We start from the raw sequence: 19,492 nt of genomic DNA, 5'->3' as shown, positions 1-19,492 counted from the left end.
GTCATTGTTGTTTGGCGGGCCCGGGCTGGGGATTCGAACCCGCCACCTTAGGTGTATGTGGCTGGCTTAGCCACTTGAGCCACAGGTGCCGAGCCGACCTGTTGGTTTCTTGACAATTTCTGCACAGGTGCCAGGTGTGATCCTGAATGCAGGGCTAGGCTGAGCTCTGCCAGGCCACATCTCCCCTGCTGCACCCTCAGCACCAGATAGGATCATGGGAAGGTGCTGGGGTCCAAGGGAGCCTTTCCCAGACCACCCCCCCATCCTGCCCCAACCCCAAGCTCACATGGACAGAATGGGGGCCACCATGTCGAGGGAGGCAATAAGGATGCCCAGCTCAGCAATGAGTGCCGTCAGGAGGAGTGCCCACGTGGGTTCACCATTCGCCTTCCCATGGCCAAATACCTGCATGTGCCAGGGAAGAAGCTGGTCCCAGCACCCTCACTCCACACCCCAGGCCCCAAGCCACAGCCTGGCCCCCATCACCACCAGAGCCTTCCTCTGGGGCTTAGGCCTATCTGTACTAGTGCCACACTCTCCCTGGCTCCACCTTGCCAGGTCTCTCTGCTTTGGATGAGCTATAAACAGGCTATGGGTTTTGGGTCCAAGCAGCTCAGCCAACGGCAAGGCAAGGCAGGGAGAGGGTGGCTCAGTTTGGAGCCACTATGGGGAAGTTATGCTGCATCTGTCCTCCCTCTGTCCCCAGCTGGGGTTAAGGGCCCAGGAGTAGCTAGGCTGTGGGGGAGTGCAGAAGGGCTTACCCGGAGGAAGGGGATGATGTTGTCCTTGGCAATGGCCTGCAAGAGGCGTGGTGCCCCAGTGAGGCTCTGGAGGCCAGCACCACAAGTTGAAAAGAAAGAGCCGATGACAATGACCCAGGGTGAAGGCCAGGCCAATGTGCCCACCACGAGGTTCCTGCTGACACCATCACCATACCTGCAGGGGCCGCCCAGAGCAAAAGATATCAGGAAGGCAGGCTATAGTGGGCACCACTCCGGCCACTCAGTGGAGAAGCCCATTCCACCAACCCTGTCCTTCCCCCGGCCCAACCCTGATCATGATGTCACCATCCTCTCAGAAGTAAAAGTCCTGGAAAGGTCTGACCCACCTAGTGGCACATATCACCACTGGCAGCCACCAGCGTGAGGACATGTATGTGACTATGGTTGTGGGAGCTAGTATGAGGGCAAGCCAAAGCTGAGCCACTGCTATAGGGAGGGGCCCAGATCACTCACTTGTCCCGGAGAACCACACCCTCAATGCAGGCGCCAAAGAGAACCACACTGCTGAAGTCTGTGGTGGTGTCAAGGAAAGCTAGGCCTCCATGCATGGTTACGCCAGCCTCAGCCAGCAGACTCAGCTGGGAGACCTACAGCCGATGGCTTCATGGTATGTGTGTGTGTGTGTATCCCTTGAGTTGGGCATGTGTGCAAGGTGAGGTTTATATGCGCGCATGCCTGTGTGGAATGTCTGCGTGCCGGTTGGCAACTTATATAAAAGTTAGTGCCTCCTGTTCCCTGTCCCACCTGCCCCAGGCCCAGGAAAGGATACACACAAGAGAGGTTGTTATGATGGCCAGAATGGTCCCCACTGGAATAGACTTCTGGGCGTCACGAAGATCCCCAGAGCGGTTTGAGCCAGCCATGATGCCTCCAAAAAAAAAGAGAAGACTCCCTCAGGAACTCCCTGGGGTTGGGGCCAGGGCTGGCTAGGTGGGCGAGAGAGGCTTACCTGTTACTGAGGGGAAGAAGATGCCAACCAGCACAGTGAAGGATGTGGCAATGTCAGCCACTACGTATAGGGGCAGACTCTCCTTCAGGCCAAGGGTGTCTATGGAAGGGAGACCGTGCTTCTCCACAACCTCACCCTTCTCCAGGTAGGCACTCCACAGGTTTTCTGTGGGGACAGTAGCATCACCACCACAGCCTCACTGCTTCCCAGGACAGTTTGGCTGCAGACACTCTTAGGACTTGGGGCAGCATCAGCCCCAGGCTGCTCTGGCTACAGGCAAGGAGCTTTCTGGCTAGAAGTCCGACAGACAAAGGTGGCTGAACTATTATCAGCCAGAGCCCCTCCACTGTCTGCTTCCCAGACAGAGGCCCTTTAGGGCTCCTGTGAGAACATCCCCAGGCAGCATCAGGGGTTGGTGGCCAGGGGAAGAGGGGCTGCCAGAACTTTCCGGGGACTGCTGTAGGCCTGGGACGCTGGCCAAATAGGCTCTGCTCACCCAAAACTCGGCTGCTAGGAGCTGGACTGAGAGGACATTACTGGCTGGGAAGGCAGCCAGATCTGCCCCCTACTTCTACGCTGGCCACACAAGGACAGCTCTGTGCTCTCTCTCCTACTCAGCCTGTGGGCTCAGGAGCAGAAGGATGGGAGGGAGGACTCACCCTGGAGCACACCAGTAGCTGCCCCAGGGATGCCAGGGATTTCGGTCACATTATTGAGCAGGAAATAGGGGTCACAGGAGTCAGTGGTAAGGTTGGGGCTGTGGCAGAAGAAATTCCATAGCCGGGTGGCCACTGTCTCATTATCCACCACAGTTGTCTTGGCACAAATGTCAAACTGGTCCCGGGAGAGGGTCCTGTTGCCCAACATGCAAACCCTGTAGGGGATGAAAGCATTGGCACCTGTTCAGCTAGAGGCCCCAACCTGCTACTAGCCTGAGAGAGACGTCAGTGCAATACCTGGACAAATTCCTGGGTTACTTACGGAAACACTGGAGGGTCAAAAATAGACTTGATGCCCCCAGCGTAGATGGAGAGGATAGAGATGATCACACAGGCCAGGAAGAGCGAGGCAAATTTGTTCACATACTTGACACCAACAAACACCACCAGTGTCATGAAGGTCAGAAAAATGGTTCCGTACACCCGCATATTGTTCAAGGTGGCACTTGATGTATCATGAGCCCCCGATGGGTAAAAAATGGCAGCAGGTGGGGCAATGTAAGTCTAAAACAGGATAACAGGTAAAGAGGGTTCAATCTTCCTATGTGGAGAATGAAACCTGTCATTTGGTTTTCTTAAAAGTATGCCTTAAAGAAGCCAGTCACAAACTATGATTTAATTTATATAAAATCTGTAAAATCCATAGAGACAAAAATCAGATTTGTGGTTGCTGGGGCTAGGGGGGAAAGGAGAATGACTATTAATGGGGTTTCATTTGGGAGTGATAAAAATGTTCTAAAATTCATTGTAGTGATAGCTGCGCAACTCTACACATATACTAAAAACCACTGAAATGCACACTTTCTTTTTTTTGTGTAGAGACAGAGTCTCACTTTATCATCCTCAGTGGAGTGCCATGGCGTCACACAGCTCACGGCAACCTCCAACTCCTGGGCTTTGGCGATTCTCTTGCCTCAGCCGAGTACCTGGAACTACAGGTGCCTGCCACAACACCCACCTATATTTTTGTTGCAGTTTGGCCAGGGTCAGGTGTTTTTTTTGTTGTTGGAGGCGGAGCCTCAAGTTGTCCCCCTGGGTAGAATGCTGTGGCATCACAGCTCACAGCAACCTCCAACTCCTGGGCTCAAGTGAGTCTCCTGCCTCAGCCTCCCAAGTAGCTGGCACCCACCACAATGCTCAGCTATTTTTTGGTTGCAGCTGTCATTGTTGTTTGGTGGGCCCGGGCTGCATTCGAACCCGACACCTTAGGTGTATGTGGCTGGCCCCTTAGCTACTTGAGCCACAGGCGCCGAGTCCAGGGTCAGGTTTGAACCTGCCCTTAGTATATGGGGCTGGCACCCTACCAACTGAGCCACAGGCACTGCCCTTTTTTTTTTTTTTTTTTTAAACAGAGTCTCACTATTCACCATTGGTAGAGTGCCATGTCATCACAGCTCACACCTCTAACTCTGGGGCTTAAGCAATTCTCTTGCATGGGCCTCCCAAGTAGCTGGGACTACAGGCACCCACCACAACGCCTGGCTAGCTTTTGTTGTTGTCGCAGCTGTCGTCGTTTAGCAGGCCAAGGGAGGATTCGAACCAGTCTGCCTTGGTGTGTGTGGCTAGCACCCTAACCGCTGAGCTACAGGTGTCAAGCCTGATATGTACACTTTCAATGAGTATTGAATTGTATATAATATGATATAATTATAAATTATATCTTAATAAAGCTATTATTTAAAAACAAAAGGATCCAGGTGGTGCCTGTGGCTCATCTGTAGGGCGTCAGCCTCATATGCCGGAGGTGGTGGGTTTAAACCCAGCCCCAGCCAAAAACTGCAAAAAAAAAAGGCAGACATAGGTACCAACCTTAATGGCTAACAGAGTAGAACAGGTGGAGTGACAAAGTAAGTAAAGAACGACAGCATTATATCACAACCCAAAGAATGAAAAAAGTATCTACAAGTCCACACAGACATAATTACATGAACAAAAAAAAAAATTAATGGGGCTCGGCGCCTATAGCTCAACCGGCTAAGGCGCCAGCCACGTGTACCTAAGGTGGCGGGTTCGAATCCCCAGCCCGGACCCGCCAAACAACAATGATGGCTGCAACCAAAAAATAGCCGGGCGTTGTGGCGGGCGCCTGTGGTCCCAGCTACTTGGGAGGCGGAGGCAGGAGACTCGCTTGAGCCCAGGAGTTGGAGGTTGCTGTGAGCTGTAATGCCACGGCACTCTACCCAGGGGGACAGCTTGAGGCTCTGTCTCAAAAAAAAAAAAAAAAAATTAATGGGGGAAAAAGATAATTTTTCCTTACAGAAGAATGCTAAATAATAAAACTATAAGGAACATGAGAAATAGAAAACAAATACCAAACAAACAAACAAACAAAAAAAAAAAAACCCTGAAAATCTTGGCACAACATCTAAACTGCAGGTAGAGGACCTGGAGGTGGACTAGCCAGGAAGGGGTGGGCACTTGTCACCCTGCATCTCCCTTAGCCTCTTCACTTCTGCTCCCACTGGCTGAGGCAGTGCGGTGGGGAGTGAGGAGCTGAGTATGAGAGCACCCATGCAGCTCACAGACCCTCCAAACAGGGTCCTATGACTGCTCACCCCAAATGAGGAAGAGAAGCTAGATCTGAAACACAGAGCCCTGGCCACAGCTCACACAAGCCAAGGAGGCAGTCTCTGTATCACCACCAAGATCGGTCACTCAGCTAAATGCAATAGTGCACAGACCCCCAGCCATGGCTAAAATAATGCCCAGGAAGATGGAACATACAGGGCCAAAGCCAGGATAGCCAGGCCTCTTCCCTGCCTAGCCCAAACTGGCACAGAGGTCTGAGCAAAGGTCTTTCTCTCTTGAGGCCTCCCACTTTATAACCCCCAGACCTTGGCCAGAGGTGAGGGGGGCATGAACAGCATGGGCCTTCTGTTTGGAGTCCAAAGGGACTGTTTGGACATGACTGAATTTGGCCAGGTCTTAGGCTGACTCACCAGTAATATCTCAATGGCCCCCAGAATATACATGGCTGCTGCAAATGTTGTTCCCAGGTAGAAGCACAGGCCCACAGCACCTCCAAATTCTGGCCCCAGTGAGCGGGAAATCATGAAATAGGAACCCCCAGCTAGAGCAGAGAAAGGAAAAATGCATGCAGGTCAAGGTTGGTTCTTCTTCAAGGGGTTGTCCCCATGACAGGCCCTCGCACCACCCAGAGGGACAAGGACTACTCTTCCCATTTACAGATGAAAAAGGCTACATGTCTGGTAAGTGGCCAGGCTGGTACTAGCCCCCATTCCCCTCTGACTCAAACACCCAGCATGGGCCAATGAAATGACTACTTTTCTAGGGCAGCTCTGGGTCTGCAGCAGTGGTTGAGCCACTGTCCTCCAACTTCCTGCCCTTGGGCCAGTCCCCCCAGCCTCTTCTGGCTGGGTGTGTCCTACCTCAGCACACTTCACCCCTCCCAAGGCCTGAGCCTTTGTTAGTCTGACCCCTCTAGACCAAGGCAGGGACTGTGTCTTGTCTAGTTTTTGGCCTCCAGAGCCCAGCACAGGGCCTGCCACCAGGTAACTAGCCACGGCCGACCCTCTCGCCTTGAGTCTGTGCTTCTCTCAGAGTCTAACACCCCTGGCAAGACTCAGAGCCAACAGTGGGTCCCAGGATAGCAAGCATACAGGCAACAAGGGTGATCCCATGTCACCAATTGTATCTGCTGCTCATAAAACTTCTCTGGTAAAGGGGCAGCGCCTGTGGCTCAAAGGAGTAGGGCTCTGGCCCCATATGCCAGGTTCAAACCCAGCCCCAGCCAAAATCTGCCAAAAAAAAAACTTCTCTGGTGAAAATCCGGGAACAGGGATAAAGAAACTTAAAAAATGATCAATCCCTTTCTTCTTGTAATCCCACCACTAGGACCTCTGTTGGGGGACTGCCAGGGACATGAGTAGAAATTTGTTGTTGTGGCTGTTCTTGACAATATTTACAACAGTGAAAAAGTAGACCATACAAATAGGAGAATGATCATATAATTTAGGTTATAGCTTACCACAGAGAATCCTGTTTTTAAAAAATGTTTCCAACATTTGGGAAACACATACACATGTAAATATATATGCATACAAACATAGGTATGTATGCACGTATATACTCATGCATTTGGGGAATAGACATATATACATACACAGATAAAGAGAGTGAGCACACACATGTGCAAGTGTGTGCCTTATACTTTACAAGACATTATGACCACTTACCAAAAGGTAAATAGTAATGAACTCAGGATGGTGGGATTATGGATACTTTCAATTTTCTGTCTTTCTTTTTTTATTGTTGGGGATTCATTGAGGGTACAAGAAACCAGGTTACACTGATTGCATTTGTCAGGCAAAGTCCCTCTTATGGATACTTTCAATTTTCTTTTTCTTTTGAGTCTCAACTCTGTCGCTCTAGGTAGCGTGCTGTGGTGTCATCACAGCCCACAGCAACTTTTTTCTTGGGCTCAAGCAGTTCTCTTGCCTCAGCCTCCTGAGTAGCTGGGACTATAGGTGCCCACCACAACACCCGGCTAGTTTTTCTATTTTCAGTAGGGATGGGGTCTTGCTCTTGTTCAGGTTGGTCTCAAACTTTTGAGCTCAAGTGATACACATCTGCTTTGGCCTCCCAGAGTACTAGGATTATAGGCATGAGCCAACACATGTGGCCTCACCTTTCCTTTTTTAAAAAAAATTTTTTTGAGCCAGTGCCTCACTGTCACCTAGGCTAGAGTCCAGTAGCATCATCATAGCTCACTATGACTTCAAAGTCCTGAACTCAAGCAATCCTCCTGCCTCAGCCTCAATTTTCCCCTCTACATTTTTCTGTATTTTCTTTTTTTTTTTTTTTTTTGAGACAGAGCCTCAAGCTGTCCCCCTGGGTAGAGTGCCGTGGCATTACAGCTCACAGCAACCTCCAACTCCTGGGCTCAAGCGAGTCTCCTGCCTCCGCCTCCCAAGTAGCTGGGACCACAGGCGCCTGCCACAACGCCGGGCTATTTTTTGGTTGCAGCCATCATTGTTGTTTGGTGGGTCTGGGCTGGAGATTCGAACCCGCCACCTTAGGTGTACGTGGCTGGCGCCTTAGCCGGTTGAGCTATAGGCGCCGAGCCATTTTTCTGCATTTTCAAACTCTCTTAGGGTAAATATATGTTACCTTTTTTTTTAAATTTACTTTTTATTTTTTATTTTTTTGTAGAGACAGAGTCTCACTTTATCATCCTCGGTAGAGTGCCATGGCGTCACACAGCTCACAGCAACCTCCAACTCCTGGGCGATTCTCTTGTCTCAGCCTCCCAAGCAGCTGGGACTATAGGCACCTGCCACAACGCCCAGCTATTTTTTTGTTGCAGTTTAGCTGGGGCTGGGTTTGAACCCACCACCCTTGGTATATGGGGCCAGTACCCTACCCACTGAACCACAGGCTTTAGCCACCCTAAAACCTACTTTTATACCAACAAAACACAAGAGCGGTCTCAAACTCTGTCAAGCAGTGCCCCTAAGAGGTGGCACTGTTTTGGAGTCAGGAACTAGGACTCTACCAGAGAACTGCTTGGAGCATAAGGGTGAGCCATGTGGATTTCCAGATAGGTCAAGGTGAACTGTGGGACATCTTCCCTCCCCCAGGCCTTGGGTGGCACTCACCCACCTGGAACCACACCATTGGTGGCGATGGCACTCATGGAGATAGCTGTCAGCAGGGTCTGTGGAAAGGAGGGCCTGGGTGAGCAGCTCAGCTGGGTGGACTCCGCAGGGTGGCATGGACTGTTCCCAACCCAACGCTGCCCCTGTCAGGACACTCACACAGCAGCAGCAGATGAGCACGATGAGGAGGGCCTGCAGAACCCCAGCCGTGCCCACCATCCAGGTCAGCCGCAAGAAGAGGATAACCCCGAAGATATTCTGCAGGCAGGGCAGGTACACCCCCATGAGGGTGCCCATGCTGGGCGCCTATGTGGGCAGGAAGGGAGGGGTACACAGAGCATCAAAGGGGCGCAGATGCACCATGTAGTGCCAGCCCTAGGCACTCAGCAGCTCCTCACACCCAGCAGGGTCCTGGGGAACACAGTAGGTGGGGGTGACAGCTGAGATGTCTCTACTGACTTTCTTATAGGAAGACAGTTCTGACTGGGAGGTATTCACTCTTTTTCCTTCCTTTCCTCTCTCCTATTAAACTTCTAGAGAGATCCATCTCAGATCTCTACCTTCTCACCCAAGTTACCCCCCCAAAAAGTCCAAGACATCAGTCTCTAGCCCTCCCTCTCCCAAGTTCCCACCCCAGTCCGAGTGGACACCAACTCCTGCCCAGTCTACCTCCCTGCTGCCTTGCCCTGGCCTTAGTCCCTTGAAACTGGAGCAGTACACCTGGGTCGCCTGGCTGCTATCCTCTGGTGCCTGTCAACTTCTCCACACAGTCCAGCTTACTCTGCTGCCAGAGCAGGTCTCTGAAAACCCAATTCAATCTCATCATCAAATTCTCTGGACTGCCTAAGGTGGAGGTGGTACTACCTCTTGCACTCCCTCAGCATCTGATATAGCCTTCTATTATGGCATTCATTCATAAGTACAGGTCACGGTGACAGTGTACTTATAAGTCTCATGACTATATTGGGATAGGTTCGGCTTGCTTACTGTTCTGTAACAGCAGGCCCTGCAGGTGCTTCTGAACTCAGTGTGTGTGGTCTCAGAAGCCCTTGGGACATCCTGTTGAGAGAATTCTGCAGAGAGGGGACTCAGGCTGTTGGGAAGGTGTGGAAGGTCTGATGTGGAGACTCAGGCAGGATTTCACAACTACCTAAGGGCAGAGTAGGGACCAGCCAGGAAAACAGAAGCAGGCTGGTGTCCTAAAGGAATGAGCCCCCACGAATGTCACCTAGAGCAGTGGAATCCTGACAGCTTCCATCAGAGCGCCAGCAAAGCCTTCTACTGGCCTGATGCCGGGGTGGGAGAGAACTATATAGCCATAGGAACCTTCTATAGGATCCTGGCCTGGTGGGTAGGACCTGTTTATGGCCTAAATACTCAGAAGGGCCTGGCCAAGACCAAAGACCTATCCTCCACATGACAATGTAGTTGACAGATACATCTTACTTGGGCTCTGTCTGCACCCTTCTCAGATGATACTAGCTGCTGCATTATGGCAGCAAGAGCTCTCCCAGCCTAAGCTGAGTCACTCTGAGAAAAGGGCAGTGTGGGAAAGGGCAGGGCCGGAAATGCTTTCTGCATCCCCAAATAACCTCTGGCAGCCTCAGAAGGTCCAGGCCAGAACTAAAGTGGCTGTTAGGGAGAGGCTGCCTCTGAGGGTTGGCACGGGCTGGCTGGAAGCCTACCCTTCCTGCCCCAAGTCTTCCTTTCCAAAGGTCTCTGCTCAGACCCTAGGTGAGGACCACAGCTCAGCAGCTCCAGAGCCTGAGCTTCCTACCAACTCCCTGTGCACTTGACCAGGCTGCTCCTTGCTCAATGGAAAAGCCACTGGAGGCTTGGCACCTATAGCTCAAGCGGCTAAGGTGCCAGCCACATACACTAGAGCTGGTGGGTTCGAATCCAGCATAGGTCTGCCAAACAACAATGACAACTACAACCAAAAAATAGCCAGGTGTCTGTGGTCCCAGCTACTTGGGAGGCTGAGGCAAGAGAATTGTTTAAGCCCAGGAGTTGGAGGTTGCTGTGAGCTGTGATGCCAGGGCACTCTACCCAGGGCAACAGCTTGAGGCTCTGTCTCAAAAAAAAAAAAAAAGAAAAAGAAAAAGAAAAGCCACTGGAGCTGGGAAATCCAGCCCCCATCTCACATCCTTACCCTGGGGCCACGTAAGCTTAGTAGGCTGGACCCCAGCATCCTCATTAGGCCAGGGGACCATGGTCCTTCACCAGCCCAGGCTTCCTTCCCCTTCCTGTTGAGATGTGCACTGTCCTTTCTTAGGAGCCTCATAACATCTAGCCACCAGCTCTCTGGCTTGGCAGTTTGGTCAGAAGGGACAGGGATGAAGCTCTTACCTAAAGATTCTTCCCCACCCCCACCATGGGCAACACTCTTAGAAGTTGAGATGCCCCTTCAGTGCTAGATATGGATAGCCAGAGACAGTCAGGGTTCTCCACTATCTGTAGTCCAGAACATGCCAGCAAAATTAGGAACAGCTGGATAGGGTTGAAGGGCTGAGTCTGTAAGACCTCAAGTTTTCAGCTACCCTCTGAAGTGTGGGCTGATTTGCCTCCTAGAAGTGTGAAGTGAGGAGAACACTTCAACTGGGACTACTCTTTCTCCTGGGCTCACTCCACTGAGGCCCAAATCTCACCACCAGGTCCTAGGCTGGAGGTCTGACTTATCCCAAACAAAAGCATCTTCCGCTCATGTTGATCTCAAGGAGAACACTCTAGCCCCCAGCTCCTAAAATACAGCCACTTCCTGAACCTCAGGGAGCGTCCTTGTCTCCAAATCAAAAATGCAGAAAAATCCCCAGCCCCATCACACAGAAGAGCTGGGCAAAGATGTGAAAATCCTAAAGAGAGGATGGATGGTGACCAGGAGATGGGACCACAAGAGCAGACAAGAAGCCCCATGAGGCAGTGGCAGGCTCTGAGCACACATGCATGTCCCCTTGGAGCTTTGGGAGCTACTGACAGGTCTGCCAGTGGAGCCTTGGGATAGTGAGGGGCAGGAGAGTTTGTCATTTGCTCCGGATTACATGGACTCCAAGGGACAACCAAGTTCCTGGCTCCAAAGGCAACATCCTTAGTCACCCTGATGTGATGGTAGGCATCTGGCTTTCTACATAGTCACATATCTCACAAATCTGTCTCCCAGTATTAAGCATAGATCTCATCTGGCTGAGCCACCTTAGGAAAGTTTCTTAACACCACTGGCAATCAAGTTTCCTCATCTGGAAAATGGGAATAATACTAGCACCAACCTCTTAGTTTTTTCATGAAGATGACATCCAAGATCCCAGGCCCACTACTCAGCATGATGCCTCACCCATAGTAAAGGCAACTATTGCCTTTTTTTCCTTTCTTTTCTTTTTCTTCTCTGAGCTGTCATAGATTAGACCATCCTCAAAGTCTTGGGCTGAAGCAATCCTCTTGCCTCAGCCTTCCAAGTAGCTGGGACTCCAGGCATCTACCACAACACCTGGCTTGTTTTTTCTGTTTTTGGTAGAGATGAGATCTTGCTCTTGCTCGGGTTGGTCTTGAACTCCTGAACTCAAACAATCCACCCACCTCTGCCTCCCAGAGTGCTAGGACTACAGGTGTGAGCCACCACACCTGGCCTTGTTGCCTTTTTTTAAGAGACACAGTCTTGCTCAGTAGCCTATGCTGGAGTACAGTGGCATGATCATCATTCACGTAAACTTGAATTCCTAGGCTCAAGTAATCCTCTTTGCTTAGTCTCTGGAGTAGCTGAGACTTATAGGTGCATACCACCACACCCTGCTAAATTTTTTTTTTTTGGGGGGACAGTCTTACTATGTTGTTCTCGATAGAGTTCTGTGGTGTCACACCTCATAGTAACCTCAAACTCTTGGGCTTAAGCGATTCTCTTGCCTCAGCCTTCCAAGTAGTCAGGACTACAGGTGCCCGCCACAACTCCCGACTATTTTTTTTTGTTGTTGTAGTCATCATTGTTGTTTTTAGTAGGCCCCAGCTGGGTTCAAACCCTCCAGCCCTGGTGTATGTGGCTGGCACCCTAACCACTGAACAACAGGCGCCAAGCCATACCCAGCTAATTTTATAAATATTTTGTATTGAGAGGGTCTTGCTATATTGCACAGGCCAATCTCAAACTCCTGGCCTTAAGTTATCCTCCTGCCTCGGCCTCCCAAAGTGATGGGATTACAGCCATGCACCACCATGCCCAGGTGTTATTTCTGAGGACCTCCCTGGCCCTCCTCCCAGGAGTCCTCAGTAGCCCACACCCCTTGAAGACTCCTTGAGCCCAAGGCACTTATGTACCCATCCTCCATGCTCACTATACCTGCAGCCACTTTCCCTGGGGTTGTCACCACCATGTGGGGAAATAGCCAATTCCATAGTGTTGTGTCTGTCTTTCCAGGTGTGGCCCCTCTGCTGCCCTGACCAGCTCACCTCAGCTGCCCTTCTGCGGGTGCCCTCCCCGCTCTCAGCCTCTTCATGCTCCTTGGCACCCTGGGTGAGGTTGGTGTAGCTGACGAGCTTGCCCAGAAGAGACGACACCTTTGGGCGGATGTCCAGCTCTTCCTGTAAACAGAGCCATGGGGCAAGATGGCAAGGGGCCAGGCTGGTGCCAGGCTACCTGTGTGTAGCCAGCAGTATGGCACCATGCCAAGCCCTGAGGCAGGCCTGGGCCTGATCCCAGCCTGGGGAAAGCCCAAGCCAGCCAACTGGGCAGGTGTGAGCACCACACCCCAGCACGTGGCACTCAAAGCCCAGCCCAGCGGCTGCTTTTCTCTGCCCCATCTTGGCTGCAATCACTGCCAGACCATTTGTGAAAAACTACCTGCCTCAGGGGAGAACAGACAGGGCACAGCTGGCAGACAAATGGCATACTTTATCCTGGCTGCTCTGCCAGGCTTCTCCCAGTTATGACTGAGCCTCCAGACTCACATTTACTCATAACTCCAACAAAAAAAGTCTCCCTAGTCAACTCAAGGAACCATGGATGGCAAAAGAGGGATGTCTGGGACGAGTGAAGCCTCTCTTGCCTACCCAACTCTGATCTTCTTGGATGGTCTTCCCTCCAGATTCCAGTTCCTATGAGTACCCATGTCAATTGCTAAGGTGGGATGCTGGCCCCTCAGCCATCTCATGTGGGGCCAGGTCAAGGCCTTCCCTGAAGAATCTTGCTGCTTCCCTAGGTAAGGAGGCCTCCCAGGGCTCAGGCTTTCCCGTTCACATGGCCTTCTCAGCACTGCCTCCACCTGCCTCTTGCCCACATTTAAGTTGTCCAGCTCACTTCTGACCCTACACACAGGAAGAAGTTGGCTTGGAGTGAAAAGTGAAGATGCAGGCTCTTTGGGGAGATTGAGGAACCTACATTATTCAGCCACGGGGTGGCTAAATGTATGGGTCAGAGTTTAGGAGCCTAAAACACGTCTTAAATCCAGACCTCACTTTTCAGTTTGAGTCTGAAAAGGATAAAAGTGCAAAAGCATAAATTTGGGAATCTTTCCTGAGAGGTGTCCACTAAGGCTGAAAATGTGGAGAGAAGCTAGGCCTCAGTGAACTAGAGGAGGACAGAGTTGGAAGAGCCAACTATGACGCTCAAGGAAGAATCCGTGGGAGAGCAAAGAACCATGGACTGGGAGAAGAACTAGGAGTGGAAGGAAGAGAGGAAACTCTGAGGTGGGAAACTCTACGGGAGTGGTCACCTAGCTGAGGACCTGTTGCAAGGAAGACAGAGTGAGCCCTGGAAGTGGCAATGGGGGCAGTATTGTGAGTGGTCCTGGGAAAATAGTTTAAATCAAAGAGCCAATGTAACTGCAGCCTGGCAGCCAAGGGGAAACTAAAGGAGGAGGTGGGCCTGTCGAGGCACAACCATCAGCCTGCCTGGGTCCTTCCCAATGGGCCACTCCTGCCCATCTGCCCACCAAGAATGGCCCCTCAGCTACCTCAAACAATGCCAGGTTTCTGTCATAGTAGTCACTTCCTCTGGATGCCTCCAAAGGGCAAAGAAAAGGGCTGCTCTCTCTGTGGTTGCCATGACCTGTGAGGAGAGAGGGACAATTAGGGTCTGCTTCCTGAGCCCCCAGCCTGTGTCCCGCCCCCCCCCAACATCATCAGAGTACTTTGGAGGCCACAGTGTCACAAGGCTGAAATTCACTTTTCCCATCACAACCTGCCAGCATCCTTGAAGGGCCAGGGAGAAACCAATGACCAAAACCCAGAGCATCATTTCCTTTACAAAGGGCACCTAAATGAGGGCCCCCGGACACACGGGCACAAGCCCTTGCGAACACTGCGGAGCTAGGACTTCGGGGGCGTGGCCCAGTCTTAGCCCGCCCCCACCTCCAAGCCCCGCCTTTCTGCTTTCCGAAATAGCCCGTGCGCAGGGTGCCAAGGGCTTGGAGTCTTCAGGGAACGCCTGGGTGCGGCCCTCCATATGGAGGAAACCGCACAAAGCACCTTCGCCGGCCAAGGCTCTCAGGTGGCCTACTACGACCCCACGATGCACCGCGCGGGGGCGTCCCGGAGCATGCTGGGAGGTTGGGTAAGCCCCAGAGGGTAGAGCGCCAAGTGAGCGCAGGGCATCTGCTGGGGTCAACTGAAGAAAGCCAGTGGGTGCTGGGCAGAACAGACTGCTGGCAGGTGTCACGTCTTGGCCTCCTTGCCCTCAGATTCTGCTTGCCCCAGACTAGCCTTGACCCACCTCCCAGGCTGGTGATACAGTGTCCCAGCTGGAAGGAAACCTCACTGAAAGGAGCCAAATTCTCATTTTTGTCTGTTGTTTTGTTTTTGCTTTTTGAGACAGAGTCTCACTGCTCGCTAGAGTGCCATTGCCTCAGCCTAGATTATAGCAGCCTCAAATTCCTGGCTTCAAACAATCCTCTTACCTTGGCCTCCCAAGTAGCTGGGACTACAGGTGCTTGCCACAACACCCAGCTAATTTTTTCCCCTATTTTTAGAAGAGACTGGGTCTTGCTCTTGCTAGTCTAGAACTCAAGTGATCCTTCTTCAGCCTCCCAAAGTGCTGGGATTATAGACGTGATGCCACTGTGCCCAACTACTCCTTCTCTAAGAGCCTGCCTCAACTCCCAAACTTCAGCCACTTTTTTCTGGCCTCTCATCATACACAAGTTTTCCAACTCTTGTCCCTTGTGAATTTTAGTGGGTGACACCTCCATCTTCCCACCAAGCATGCAGAAGATGCCAAACACTCCTTTCCTAAGGGGTCCCCTCCACTCCAGACAGCCTAGCAGCAGCAACACTCACTCAAGGACTCACAGCAAATAGGTAGCAGACATTTTGTTTCAAAGAAGCACCTTCGGATTGGATGGCAGCAGGATGCAGTTTTGAGGGCAGAAGGGTTGGCATGGTGTCTGGTGATGAAGGTGGCAACAGAAGTATCATAACCAACCCAGACTAGTGGTGTGATTGAGCTATGCCTGCCAACATTTCTGTTTAAATAGACAATTCATTTCTCTTGTTTGCAGCTGAAAATGCGGCTGATGCATCCTCCTCCATCTGATACGTCCACTTGCTATCAGGATGAGGTTTAACTTACCTTCTCTGAGCCAACAACCACTCTGCACTGTAGATCCTTTATTTCCCAAGCATACTAACAGGTAAAGTATACTCATGAAAATTTCCGGGGCAAAGTCAGCGCTTCCTTCTCACAGCATGTGAAAGCAATATATTCACCTCATCCAGCAACCTGGGCTGGCTAAGCAGCTCAGTCCAACGTTCCTATAGCTCAGTGCCAACAGCACAATGGGCAAAGGCAGACAGAGGTCAAGTTGGCCTACTACATCATGTTAAAGCCTGGTGGGGTTCCATAGTTCCCAGACATCCCATGACATTTGCTGTGCCCTTAATGCTTGTTCAGGACCAGAATAGTCACAAGAAAATTCTGAAAATCCAGGAACACACACACTGCCCACTACACTGATGGCCTGTCAGTGACACGCCTCTGAAAACTACTGTTGGGTTTTCATGACTAAAAAGTATCCTCCCTGAATAAATCAAATGCTCTAGTTTGTCTGAAAATGGCAGCTATACAGCTGATCATACTTCCCTTTTTGCATTGGCTGCCAGGAATCACCAAGCTAAATTTGTTCCTTAGATGCAGTTACCATCTGTCTCACTCAGGGTCCTCGCCCTCATCCTCTGCATGGTTTTTGATCTTCCTGACAGTAACAGTCCTTTTGGGAGGCTCTTCTATTGCATATTTCTTCTGATCTTTTTGTGAAAGTAGGTTGGAAATAAATTATAAATGATAAATGATTATAAATTATAAACTCATGTAGTACAGCCTGCCCCACCATTTTTTTGCCCTGTTTTTCTGAGGGGACTGTATTAGAATCTATAGAAAATGTAAATATGAGTACACAGCCACCCCTCCAAGACTTAGCTGATCCCTTGTCCCTTCAGCCGTTGCTTGAGGGTGACTCAGAGTCCTTGCAAGCATGGTCTCTAGTCTCACAGAACATTTCAGTAGATACCTCTTATTCCCTTTTAGTGACAAGGAAAGTAAGACTCAAAGAGGTTCAGAGTAAGATCACCCAGAGAGGAGGGCCACACCTGGGTGCCAGGATCTACCAGAGTCAAGTGGGAGCTGAGCTGCAAATTCCCTGTTCCTACCCTAGACTTCAGTACCGCACTATCCTTTAACCTAGAGAAGGTCTGGGATATACAATTTGGCCACGGTATACCTTGGCTTCTAGGTGTTCAGATGGCTGGCAGCCTGGCTTGGGTTCTTGGCTTGTCCCCTATGTGACCCAGGGAAACCTGCTTAACTTTCTATGCTGCATTGGTTTCCTCTTCTATGAAGTAGAGATAGTAACACCTGCTTTTCCAATAGCCCAGATGCACTAGAAAAGGGACAGGCTAGTCCCAGACACTCGACAGGTGGTCCTTGGAGTTCCCGAAAGCTTCCATGCAATTGTGAGAAAGTGTAGGGGTCTGAGCAGTGGCTGCATGTCTGCACTGCACTAAATTTCAAGCTGCCAGTTTTCAGGCCTCAGCTATTCCAAAAATTCCAGGGCAGGTCTAGGCATGCCTTCAGGCCAAAGCTGCTCAGACACCACCTGAGACCCCAAGTGAATCTGAGGATGGCCTTGGCCTAGGGGCTGCCTGTGAGATACACAGTTGTGTTCCCACCAGCAACTGTGAATACACCAGTAGCAGGGGGGATCCAGGTGACCTGGTTGATCCCTGTGCACATGGGCATCTGCCTGAAGTGCCCCTCCAGAATCTCCTTACACCCTGCCAGCAGGCCAAGGTGGTCTGTCTGTGACCCTTAGAGCAGAGGTGTTGTGAGCCATGAGCTGGGGAAACTGAGGATGGACCTGGGGCTCACTATTTTTGTGCCCTCTGACCCTCTGCAGTTCCCACCAAGAATCAGAATCACTCACCAGGGTGCAGGGTGTCCCCCATCCTGTAGACAGTCAAGGTCTGGCTGAAAAGAATTTAGAGAAAGAGGAAGAGGAAGGGGGGTAGTGGGAGGAGCTGGTCTAGTCTGGGGGGATCCAGCAGGAATTAGCCAATGTGGCTGTAGGTCCTTCCAGTCACCCTGGAGGAGCCAAGGCGGGGCCAGAGGGTAGGCTCAGCTCTGCCTGCCAACTGGTCTAGGCTGATGCTAGGCATACAGGCCATCTAGCCTCTGGGGGAGAGAGAGCCTTCCGGGACTAGAGGAACAGTGAAGCTGGTCCTCCCCTGACCACTTGAACAGGGACAGACAAGAGCATGGGGGTGGGAGAAGGGAGGGCACTCACACAGCTGTCAAGCTGGTAAAACCAACAGCCCATACCACTGTCCTATGCCATCTCCACATACGGCTGTCAGGTGATACAGATACACACCTTAGCCATCACTCACACCATGCATGGATTACCTCAGTCATGTAACTATCACAGACACAGATCAGAGGTCAAGATTACATAATCTTACTCAGGAGGCTGAGGCAAGAGAATCGCCTAGGCCCAGGAGTTGGAGGTTTCTGTGAGCTGTGAAGCCACAGTGCTCTACTGAGGGCGATAAAGTGAGACTCTGTCTCAAAATAAATAAATAAATAAATAACATAATCTGATACATGTCAGTAACACATTTCCTACTATCTCCATCAAGGTCAGTCACAGACATTGTAGGCATTTGTCATCCTTTATATCACCATCCTCATCACTGACAACCCTGCTGGAAACAGTAGCCATGACCTGACCCCACCTTCACCTTGTGATACCCACACACTTGCACAAGTATACAACTACACATGTTCTCAGTGGTATACACAATCCAAGGGTGTTCACAGCCCCTGGGGACCTCTTGGGGTAGGAGATGGAGAAAGGGGTATGGGGTGAAGCAAGCAACTGGGAGGAGGAAGGAGGGAGTTACCTCCAGGCCCAGCCCTAACTCCTAGGTTAAGGTGCTAGAATTTCAAACTCTGGTTTGAATCCCTCCCACAAACAGACACAAGTTACATAACCTCTCTACCCATCCCTCCATTCCTTCCTAAGTGTGAGTAAAAGTACTTATCCCTTGGGGGATGCTCGGAGGATTAAAGGAGTTAATTCATATTTCATGTAGAGTGCCCAGACAAGCCTGGCTCTGTGTCAGCGCTCTGCAGATGCCCACGGTATCTACAGATCTATGCCGGGGCCAACACCAGAGCACTCAGGCAGTTACCTGTAGAGCCCCTTGGCAGGCACACCCGTATGTAGCTGGGCCAGGCGCAGCGAAGCGCCGGAAGACGCTGGAGGGGGAGGGGATGGGAGTCTCAAAAGGCAGAGACGTTACACCCCAAATGGGTAGCTGGGGCGAAAAAGGATGGGGGCAATTCACCGAAGGTGAATGGGCTGGAGTCGGGGCTTCAGTTGTGCTCCCAGTCAGGAAAGGGCCGGGTGATATCCTAAGGCGGGTGGCCTCGCAGGCTGGCCTCCCGGGGCGGCCACGTCTGCAGCCCTCGCCCGCCGCCCTCCGGGGAGGAGCTGGGGTGTGGAGGGTGGCCGGCGGCGGGGACCTAGAGCGAAGGAAAATCGTGTCCGTGCGCGCTGAGGGGGGAGATGATCGAGGCGGCACAGATGAGGAAAAGTTGAGACCGTATCGACGTGTGCGCACAAGGCCGGGTGTATGTGTGGGCGCGGGCCCCGCGTGGCCGGCCCCCCGGTCCCGCCACGGCCCGCTCCCAGCGCGCCCTCACCGTCCGAGTCCTCCCGCTCGGCGCGATCCCCGTAGTCCACCCAACTGAGCCCCTCGAGGTTGTCATAGTCGCCGCGCCGCGGCCCGTCCACCGGCACCACGGTGAAGTGAGGCATCACGCGCGCTCGGCCCCGCCGCACCCGCTGTCCCGGCCGCCTGCCGGCTGTCCCCGCCGCCCCGGGCCCGCGCGCCCCGCCCGCTCGCATTCCTCCCCGCTGCGCTCACTTCCTCCGCCCGCCCCCCGGG

General features: G+C 51.9%; 1 protein-coding gene across 3 annotated transcripts in view; it reads right to left on the bottom strand.

Annotated features, from left to right (window-relative positions):
* SLC12A4 (solute carrier family 12 member 4) overlaps window positions 1-19,492 on the bottom strand; it is a 25,062-nt gene extending 5,570 nt beyond the window's left edge. Inside the window, exons 1-13 of one of the 3 annotated variants that reach the window (XM_003799372.2) lie at window positions 19,248-19,492; window positions 14,005-14,099; window positions 12,503-12,634; window positions 8,228-8,374; window positions 8,073-8,127; window positions 5,390-5,520; window positions 2,713-2,954; window positions 2,391-2,605; window positions 1,732-1,896; window positions 1,552-1,650; window positions 1,236-1,293; window positions 762-936; window positions 287-405 (exon numbers count right to left, since the gene is read on the bottom strand). In XM_003799372.2, the coding sequence (XP_003799420.1) occupies window positions 287-405; window positions 762-936; window positions 1,236-1,293; window positions 1,552-1,650; window positions 1,732-1,896; window positions 2,391-2,605; window positions 2,713-2,954; window positions 5,390-5,520; window positions 8,073-8,127; window positions 8,228-8,374; window positions 12,503-12,634; window positions 14,005-14,099; window positions 19,248-19,452 (1,838 nt within the window). In that variant the 5' untranslated portion in view covers window positions 19,453-19,492. Of the gene's footprint in view, window positions 1-286; window positions 406-761; window positions 937-1,235; window positions 1,294-1,551; window positions 1,651-1,731; window positions 1,897-2,390; window positions 2,606-2,712; window positions 2,955-5,389; window positions 5,521-8,068; window positions 8,128-8,227; window positions 8,375-12,502; window positions 12,635-14,004; window positions 14,106-14,440; window positions 14,526-19,247 lie in introns of those variants that run through there. The other 2 variants (XM_012811108.2, XM_023518900.1) reach the window with 2 other exon arrangements.

This window comes from Otolemur garnettii, unplaced genomic scaffold (assembly GCF_000181295.1).
Source record: "Otolemur garnettii isolate 467f Iridium unplaced genomic scaffold, OtoGar3 scaffold00151, whole genome shotgun sequence".
Taxonomy (NCBI): Eukaryota; Metazoa; Chordata; class Mammalia; order Primates; family Galagidae; genus Otolemur; species Otolemur garnettii.
This window is presented reverse-complemented; position numbering and strand designations above follow the sequence as displayed.